Source organism: Petromyzon marinus, chromosome 63, assembly GCF_048934315.1.
Source record: "Petromyzon marinus isolate PM22_M1 ecotype Great Lakes invasive population chromosome 63, UKy_Petmar_22M1.pri1.0, whole genome shotgun sequence".
In the NCBI taxonomy this organism is placed as follows: domain Eukaryota; kingdom Metazoa; phylum Chordata; class Hyperoartia; order Petromyzontiformes; family Petromyzontidae; genus Petromyzon; species Petromyzon marinus.
This window is the reverse complement of record NC_133729.1, coordinates 5,152,434-5,161,239: the sequence shown is the minus strand read 5'-3', so window position 1 is coordinate 5,161,239 and position 8,806 is coordinate 5,152,434. Positions and strand designations below refer to the sequence as shown.

The following is an 8,806-nucleotide window of genomic DNA, read 5'->3' as shown; positions in this document are numbered from 1 at the left end:
GGGATCGCGTATCACGCGCCTCCCAGTTAATCGCATTTTGTTCCTGTTGCTGCTCTGCTCACGCACCAAATATATTGTTGGGAAAATATCCAGGAAACTGGCTAAACGGGACCAAATCAAATGAACTCGACACGCGATCGCGCAATGAGAGCGAGCAGGTGTGAGTGGTGACGTCGCTGGACGCGCTTCATAAAATCCGCGACGTGGGCAGAAGAGGTTGTCGTTGAAGCTACAAGCGTCACGTTCAGGTCTCTGCGCCGCTACCGCTGCTGTGTTGGGGGGGGGAGAGCGAGGATCTCTGCAACGCGTGGGTGTTTTGCTGGGATCGTTGAGAGCAAGCGCGCAAGTCCAGCTGAGAACGAGGTCATGGCAGGACTCGCTGGCTCTGGAACAAAAAGGACGCCACGTGACGTTGCCAGGATTTCGGTCGTGTTGTTGCCCATCGCGTTGTGATGCGTACAATGAGGCGTCGTGTGTAATTGTCTTCCTGGGACTGACGTCTGTCTAGCTCTGTCTGTCGTGAACTCTCAGATTCTTCTCGCGTACCGACTCGACCGCGCGTCTTCCTCTGCCAAGATGAGCGACCTCCATGCAGCCACCCTGAAGCTCCTGTCCACCTTCAATGAGCTCGCCCGCGACAACGCGGTTAAAGATTGTCTGAAGAAGGAGAAGTTCAGGAGCTTCCTGAATGGGGATAAGGGCAAGAGTCTGATCCAGGTGAGACCGTGGCTTTTGATATTCGCATGGAACAGTCCCTATGTTCATGATCCCATTTAAGGCTCCGGTTTTGGACTTGTACCCCTCTAATCTCCGTTTTCTGCATAATGAAGGTTTCTGGATTGGCCCACGCAAATACAAATGCCTGTTAAACTGGACACGGCCAAATTGGTGAGGGGTGTTACGTAAAGCGTGCCGATCAGTTGCTACTTTAGCACACCGGTGTGTTGGAGAGCTCGCAAGATGTACTATCGAGTACGACGATTGGTGATTTGCTTTTTTTTTTAATCGCCTTTTGAGGCGATAGCTATGATTGTGCCAAGTGGTGTTTCGGCCTGCAAGATGATTTCTGACTGCCTATAACCCGGGGCGGATACAAGTAGGGGATTAATGTAGTCTTATAAGCTCGAATGGATCCTGTTTAATTTTGCGACTGTAGTACATTTATTGTGGTAGGCTTTGTTAATCAACGTGCTAGAATTGCCTGTGTTGGCATAAAATTAAACCGTGTCTCACTTGATTGCTGTAGCTTTTTACCCCGTGTTCCGCAGTTTTAGCAGTCGGTCCAGTCTTGTCTAACTCTTGCTGTTGTGATTCCATTTCAGAATCCCGTGGATGGGTTCGTGGTGAGCCGCATTCTGAGGGACCTTGGCGATGACAAAGATGGGGAAGTCGACTTCCTCGAGTTCGTGATCACGATCGCGGCCTTGAAATTCTGCTGCCACCCCAACTTCCGAGCGCACCACGAGCGGAATGGCAGGACCCACGCGCTGTGCGCATTCAAAGAGTAAACGCGTCTCGTGCATGATACGGATGCTGTGAAATAAACATTGTGGTTGCATCAACGTGGCGCGTTTCACTTTACTCTGGGTATAGAAACAGCCGCGGTGGTCATCCATGCGCTGTCCTTTGCAATGTCCACGATGGGCGGCTACCACGATACGTCTAGCGATATGGAATGCCAGGAATCCATTTAATGCTTTAAGTTGTGGTTTCATAACTGGAAGGATGACTGAAGTTAACCAAATCTATTAATTTTATGCTCGATTGCTTTAACGAGGTTTATGCGCAATATCAACAGCGCGATTCTAAATATTACCAAGATGGTTATCTGTTTTTTTTTTTACAACCTCCAAACATTATTATCGCAAAAGCCCCGTTCCCACAATTGGCATCATAACCGCAACCACCGTGTGCTTTGGAAGGTGGCTTTAGGGCTGATTTCCAGCCTTTTTTTACCGTTCCAAGTATCTGAAATGGGAGGAGGGGGGGGTAGAAAAGAGAGTTGCAGTTTCTTTACATTTTCTTTAAGGATTTCGGCACGTTCATCTCATAAAAAGCAAAGTTGTGAATGTGTGTGTGTGTTCAAAATGTTTAGCGTACTTCCTGACATGCAACAAACTTGATTTGCCATGTGGGTACTTTCCAGACTGTACACCATGCAAAAATAATGCATATATTCTTTGCACGGCAAGTGAGCTGTGACGTCAAATCTGTCACGTCCCTCGAATGTGGAAGCGTAACGCATTGTAGTGTAGCGGTTAGCGCGCCGTGCTACGAACCCGGCGACCCGAGTTCGATTCCTGCTCACGGCCACCACCGGTGACGATTATTTGAACCGGTCCTGGGCCTCCCCTAGGTCGACTCGGCCTCAAACGAGTAACTTGTGTGAACATCGCCACTGGGGAGACAAAGGCGGCCGGGTGTGGTGAATCCAAGTCCCGGGCGAAGCCGGGTAGTGCAGCTAGTTTGAATAATAAAAACTAGTTTTGCATATTAGCAGACTTTTCACAATATCGCCCAAGTCCCCAGAAAGCGCAGTGTTTTGCATGTTTCACTCGAACATACCAAGTATGAAATCCAGATAATGGTTGGACACGTGTGAATTTGTTTATAGATGACCTCGGATGTTGGTGCATGTCCTTGTCTTGCGTTATTGTGGGAATGTGACTAAAGGGTTCAAGTCTGCTTCGTTCATACCGAATTCCTTTCATCCCGCAGGACTGAACTTCACCTTAACGTAAATCTGTTTTAATTATTGAGCGATAGTTTCATGTGGTGTAACGCCTACTAAAACAGTGTACATAGCATGACTTCTCAATTGTAATGCAAGGCCTAAAAATAAACTAACTAAAATCTATTCTTGTTTTTTTTCGGTAAAGTCACGTAGAAGGGAAACAATAAAATAAAAAATATATAAAATAATAAAATTCTCATGACGTTTCGACTGCAACACAAGCAATCATCAGGTGTGAAAACCACAGCAAGAAATTTTTGAAAATAGTGGCGATTTTTTTTACGTTAGCACCACGGAGAGCGATTTGGCAGTTATTCAGATGGACGAGTCCATCTATGTTCGGAAAAGGAGGGGGGAGACGAAAATAATGGATGCGGTCTGAAAGCCACCGTAATCGTGAACAATCAAATCGCTCTCCGTGGTGCTAGCGTAAAAAAAAACCGCCACTTTTTTCAAATTTTTCTTGCTGTGGTATTCACACCTGATGATGATTGCTTGTATTGCAGCCGAAACGTCGTGATAATTTTATTGCTTTATATTTTTATTATTTTTCTGTTTCCCTTCTACGCGACGTTACCGAAAGAACCGAGAATATGAATCCCTGCAGTCACGAAAGCTTTAAATCAAAATTTTAATGAAGATATATTGATAAAAATTACAATGAAGGAAACTAGTAACTAAAAGTAATTCTAACACTTGAAAGTGTTCTCGAGAACTGGTCTCAACCTGTTGAAATAGCGGTTGGGCCAAGGAATGCATCAATAAGTAGAATTTACTCATGACGGTTCAATTGAAATAATTACAACAGTTATAATGTGATGTGCGTGCAATATCCCATTATTGTACTTGTTAATACAATTGAGTTTGGTAAGACTTTATTCCGAATAAAACCAATGTATACTGATAATATTTAAGAAAAATACACAACACCAATCTAGGGTGTTTGGGTACTTCCCGACATGGCAGAAAGCTGCATTTTAGTACATAGGTAGCTTCTAAGACGATAGGTAACATCTGAAAATCCGAGATATTTCATTTTAAGGCCCCCAAATCTCGATTTGAAGTGCCCTAAAACATGTTTGTGCGTGTCATACAGAAACTTCAAAAAATAATATTGTGGGGGCTTTTTTGTTTTGTAAAGCGTTAAACGGCAAATAAAATGAGAGGGAGAACCATTGTCCTATCTTTTATTGCTTTTCAGATATTTCAGATTCAAGCGGTTTTGAACGAAAAAAATACGCATTTTATGATGTTCAAATCTGATCAATTAAAAAACCGTAAAATATATGAGCTTTCCCTCAGAGTATTAAGTTCATTCATTTTTGAGTAGTTAGTGTCTGATCGTAGATAAAAATTGCCAAAATAATTTGAGGTTAATTATTACACTGGTTCTTTCGGTAAGTCACGTAGATAGATAATAATAATAACACGACGTTTCGGGCACAACACACGCGTCCGTCATCAGGTTAATTATTATTGAAAACGTTTTCCTAGCGAAGGCAGGCTTTATGAACGAGTGATATAAAACCTTTTGCCAGGCTAAATATTAATCAGGGCTCTGTTCTTTTCCCAGCCCCGCGGGGGCAACACGAGTCTTGCCGCCTGTGACGGCATCCCAGCGGCTAAGGGGCCGTCCATAAATGACGTCACGCACCTGGGGGGGCCGGGGGGGGGGGGTCAGACATTTGTGACGATGTGTGACGAGGGGGGAGGGGGGGTTTGAGAAATGTGACGTCACATCAAAATGCGCAACTTGAAATAAATATAGACAACACGTTCTACTTAATTAAATACACTTATTAATAAGTGTTTTCTCCTACAACATCAGAGTGCAGCGCCACATGAAATACGCACTACCATGGCAATAGTTTAAAGCGATTTGAAGCATGTTTTATTTTTTTTTGGGGGGGGGGGGCAGAACTTTATGACGTCATATTTGAGGGGGGGTCTAACTATTGTGACGCCGTGTGACGAAGGCGGGGGGGGGTCAAAAATCGTCCAAAATCGCGTGACGTCATTTATGGACGGCCCCTAACTCCACACCAATCACGATCAAGCTGCCCTCTATTATGGTCGTTCGTAGTTCTAATAGGGGCACGTGGCACGTGTTCTCATCGTTGAACACAGTTTGACGCAGTCCACACATTGTCATCAATTTTCCGTTAACAATAATCTCAGTTCACATCACCTGCTCTGACATACAGGAGGTGTCAGAATGTTGGTCAGGCGACTGCTGTCAAAACATATCTGATCATATACCCGTGGTCTATCGATACTCTTTGGTTCTTTCGGTAAAGTCACGTAGGTAAAATATATATTATACAAATATATTTTTTTCTACCTACGTGACTTTACCGAAAGAACCAAACAGTATGGATTCCTGCGGTCACGAAAGCTTCAAATCAAGATGTGGTGTACCTCTTTAAAATGCTGGGTGGGCAAGGGTTTAACTGCCGCCAGGGGAGTTCAAGCCGAAGACCTCTGCATAACACATCCAGTGAGCAAACCTTGGCACCACGGCAGATCCACGTACATATAATGTACATATCAGTGAAATCATTAAGTGATCACGCGGGCATCTCAATTGCGTACAATTATCACAGCAGGGGTTGTGGTGTCGGCTGCGAGTGACGATGTAGATTTAATTTAAATCGTCCCCGTGCGAACTCCTCCACTCACCCTCCATCAAGCGCCCGCATGATGACAATGTTGGGGCCCGCTTGGAACGCGCCTCCCAGTTAATCGTCTGTTGATGTTGTTGCTGCTTCTGTGCTCAGACCTCAACTTGCGCATTAGCCGGGAAACCGGATGAACGGGACCAATCAACAACATAATCATCACTCCATCGCGCAACGAGAGCGAGCAGGTGTGAGTGGTGACGCTACTGGACGCGCTTCATAAAAGCCGCGACGGAGGCTGCAGCAGCAGCAGGCGTTGTTGTTCAAGTCGCAGAAGTCGCTCTCAGGTCTTTGCGCAGCTGCTGTGTTGTGGAAGATGCCGTGTGCTGTGGGGATCTCTGTGACGCGTGGGTGTTTTGCCTCGGTTCGATGGGAGCAGTGCGCAGCGCTGGCTGAGGTTTAGACCCAACACGAATTGTGTTTGGAACAAAGCTGGGGCTCTACGCGATGTTTCGGTCGGTTTTTTTTTTCGCTTCGTCACATTTGAGGTGCAGTGTGCGTTGTCTTAACGTGATTTTGAAGACTCTCGTTGTGGCTGTCTCGTGTCCTCGCAGATTCCTCTCGCGTACCGACTCGACCGTGCGTCTTCCTCTGCCAAGATGAGCGACCTTCATGCAGCCACCCTGAAGCTCCTGTCCACCTTCAATGAGCTCGCCCACGACAACGCTGTCAAAGATTGTCTGAAGAAAGAGAAATTCAGGAGCTTCCTGGACGGGGATAAGGGCAAGAGTCTGATCCAGGTGAGACGCATTTTTCACTTTCGCATCGACGAGTCCCTCCATTTATCATCCCATTTTTGGTCTTATTTATTTGGGATCGTACCTTTTTGCTGACCATGTACGCGTACAGTCCACTGCTCAATGAGGGTCTTTCTCACGCGTTTTTTGGCGTAACGCCAATTATTCCATTATTGGCAGTGTGAGTTTAACCTGGGAACATTTTAAGTGAGTTAAAAGCGTGTCTAGAACCGTGGCTTTCATGCTCGAGTCGTCTCCCGATTGCCTACAGCGCCAGCTGTTCATGCAGTCGCCCGTCCCAGCTGATCCCATGCCTTGCTTCAAAGGTCGAGCGCATTCATATTATCATCTCGACCCGTTTAGTTAACATCGCTCTGGGGGAAAGGCGTCCAGTACCCTCGTGGCACATGCTCATTAACTCTGCACGCCACATCGATGTGGTATCAAATGTTAATCGCCTCCTTTTTCGGCAGGCATGTGGCGCAACTTCTGACCGCTTTTGAATTTCATGCAAAAATTTTCATCCCCTCCTGGCCAACATTGCCCCTGCCACATGTGGAAGTAATCCGGTCTACTCTGTAGTTTGGGTAATTCACCTGTGCCAAATTTTGAGTGCAGTTTTTTTTAATCCGCCATTTGCCTGACTTATGCGTGTTTGTGAATGGTGCATTGCGATACGCTTCTATATGCTGGGCTGCTCTGCGTGTGCGACCGTTGTGAGCCGCTCCAGTTTCACTTGCTAAAGATTTTGCCGGTGTTCTGCAGTCTGTCGTCTCTAAATCCAGGCGGATTCCTTGTCCCCCTCTCCCCGTCGTGATTCCATTTCAGAATCCCGTGGATGGGTTCGTGGTGAGCCGCATCCTGAGGGACCTTGGCGATGACAAAGATGGGCAAGTCGACTTCCTCGAGTTCGTGATCACGATCGCGACCTTGAAATTCTGCTGCCACCCCAACTTCCGAGCGCACCACGAGCGGAATGGCAGGACCCACGCGCTGTGCGCATTCAAAGTGTAACGCGTCTCGTGCATGATACGGATACTGTGAAATAAACATTGTGGTTGCATCAACGTGGCGTGCCTATGACTTTGTACGCTGGTTATAAAAACTACTGCAGTGGTATTTCTGTACTGCCGTTTGCAATGGACAACTACCAGACAGTATTGCGATCCGGAACGTGCCAGGAATTGATTCATTGCTTGCCGGTCTGTGACTTCATAACGAAAATAATTCAAATTTGTCGCACAAGTAATTGGTAGGATGGGCTGTCCGGTTGTATTCTGAAATTGGTATGCCCTTTGCATTTTCGCGGGCTAAAATCTGTGGTTGCACGTAAAATAGATTCGTTGCATATTTCTTTGACACGCTACCCTATCAATCAATGATAAACCGATGGCAATGTAACGGATATATTTACGTTGGTAACACGTGTCTAAATATAGGCAAAATGGCTCTTTACAACCACAATACAACGCCAAACATTACAATAAACCTGCAACGGGTATGTCCCCTCAAATGTTACCATAACCGCAACATTTTGTAGGCAAAGCCACCTACAACTGGTGTGCGTGGAATGGAAGGTGGTCTAATGGAGTCGCAGGAGGTGGACAGGTACCGACCACACAGCATTGGCAATAAAACCGAACTGCTTAATTGGTGGTGGTCTATTGCCCATTCCGAAGTCACTCCTAGCGAGAGGCCCCGGGTGGATTGGAGGATACTCGCAAGCCCCTGGCTGGGTGCTGTTCAGTTGGAGTTTGTCCCAGTGGATGAGAAGGTCGCCACAATGAGATTTCGGGTCTCGATGAAAGTATGATTTGTCTGTGCTTATGCACCAAACAGCAGTTGAGTATTCGGCCTTTGTAGAGATAGGTGGCAGTATTGAGCACTGCACCCATCAACTTTGTAGTCTTGTTGCTCACGTGGGAAATGATGGCGATACCCGGAGAGGTGTGATTGGGAGGAATGGCCTCCCGATCTGAACCCGAACAGTGAGATGTTATTGGAATTATGCCCTAGTCACGGAATGTCAATAACAAACGCCATGTATGAACACTAGGATGCTCATAAGTGTACTTGGAACCAAATCACCTTGGGCCAAAGGTCAAGGATTGATTTTGTAGTTGTACCATCGGATCTAAGGCTGTATGTTATGGGCACTCGGGAGAAGAGAGGGGCAGAGCCGTCAACTGGTCACCACATACTGGTAAGTTGGATCCGACGCTTGGGGTACTGACCAGATGTGGAGACCCAAGCTAATAGTGTTGAGTTTCTGGGAACGTCTGGTGGAATACCCAGTAAGAAAAATTCAACTTCTGCCTCCAGGATGAAAAAAAACGTACCCTGCATTCCAGGATGATCTACTGTATAATCGCTATGTTAAAGCATTAGTGCCATCGCGGTCTTTGATTAAAAAGGCTAGCTTGCGACATTGAGAAATCTGCAAGAAAACAAGATACTTGCAACTCAAAGTTTTTTTGCCAAACGAAAATTCGGAGTGGTGTACAATATAACCGAGAAACCCATCCTACGTCACAACTGCATTAATCCTTTCAGTCAAACCACAGAACTGCAAGCAAGAAATTCAATTCATAATAAAGGTTTTTGGGTTAGATCGCGTTATTTATAAATGTGTCGTAACCCTCCACCACCCGACACGG

The 8,806-nt window shown here is 46.0% G+C and overlaps 2 protein-coding genes across 4 annotated transcripts; both read left to right on the top strand.

The window, feature by feature from the left end:
• Positions 1–282: 282 nt before the first annotated feature.
• On the top strand, positions 283–1,558 carry LOC116956164 (protein S100-A1-like). Its single transcript, XM_076053879.1, has 3 exons — positions 283–363; positions 532–717; positions 1,323–1,558. Exons 2-3 carry the CDS (start codon positions 577–579, stop codon positions 1,506–1,508), a joined length of 327 nt encoding a protein of 108 aa, XP_075909994.1. The 5' UTR covers positions 283–363; positions 532–576; the 3' UTR covers positions 1,509–1,558.
• Positions 1,559–5,682: 4,124 nt separating this feature from the next.
• On the top strand, positions 5,683–7,216 carry LOC116956162 (protein S100-A1-like). Of its 3 annotated transcripts, none has more exons than XM_076053876.1 (3): positions 5,683–5,759; positions 5,967–6,152; positions 6,978–7,216. In XM_076053876.1, the coding sequence occupies exons 2-3, from the start codon at positions 6,012–6,014 to the stop codon at positions 7,161–7,163; spliced, it is 327 nt and encodes a 108-aa protein (XP_075909991.1). In that variant the 5' UTR covers positions 5,683–5,759; positions 5,967–6,011; the 3' UTR covers positions 7,164–7,216. The 3 variants fall into 3 exon arrangements, with proteins under 3 accessions (XP_075909991.1, XP_075909990.1, XP_075909989.1); XM_076053875.1 differs by having other exon boundaries at positions 5,694–5,776; XM_076053874.1 differs by having other exon boundaries at positions 5,728–5,809.
• The last annotated feature ends 1,590 nt before the right edge of the window (positions 7,217–8,806 follow it).

What these genes read in the sequence shown, in the direction of transcription:
- LOC116956164 (XM_076053879.1), top strand. Translation starts at nt 577, where the DNA reads ATGAGCGACCTCCATGCAGCCACCCTGAAGCTCCTGTCCACCTTCAAT. An exon ending in AGGGCAAGAGTCTGATCCAG is followed by an intron (nt 718 to 1,322) that starts GTGAGACCGTGG and finishes ATTCCATTTCAG; the next exon opens with AATCCCGTGGATGGGTTCGT.
- LOC116956162 (XM_076053874.1), top strand. Translation starts at nt 5,729, where the DNA reads ATGCCGTGTGCTGTGGGGATCTCTGTGACGCGTGGGTGTTTTGCCTCG. An exon ending in AGTGCGCAGCGCTGGCTGAG is followed by an intron (nt 5,810 to 5,966) that starts GTTTAGACCCAA and finishes GTGTCCTCGCAG; the next exon opens with ATTCCTCTCGCGTACCGACT. An exon ending in AGGGCAAGAGTCTGATCCAG is followed by an intron (nt 6,153 to 6,977) that starts GTGAGACGCATT and finishes ATTCCATTTCAG; the next exon opens with AATCCCGTGGATGGGTTCGT.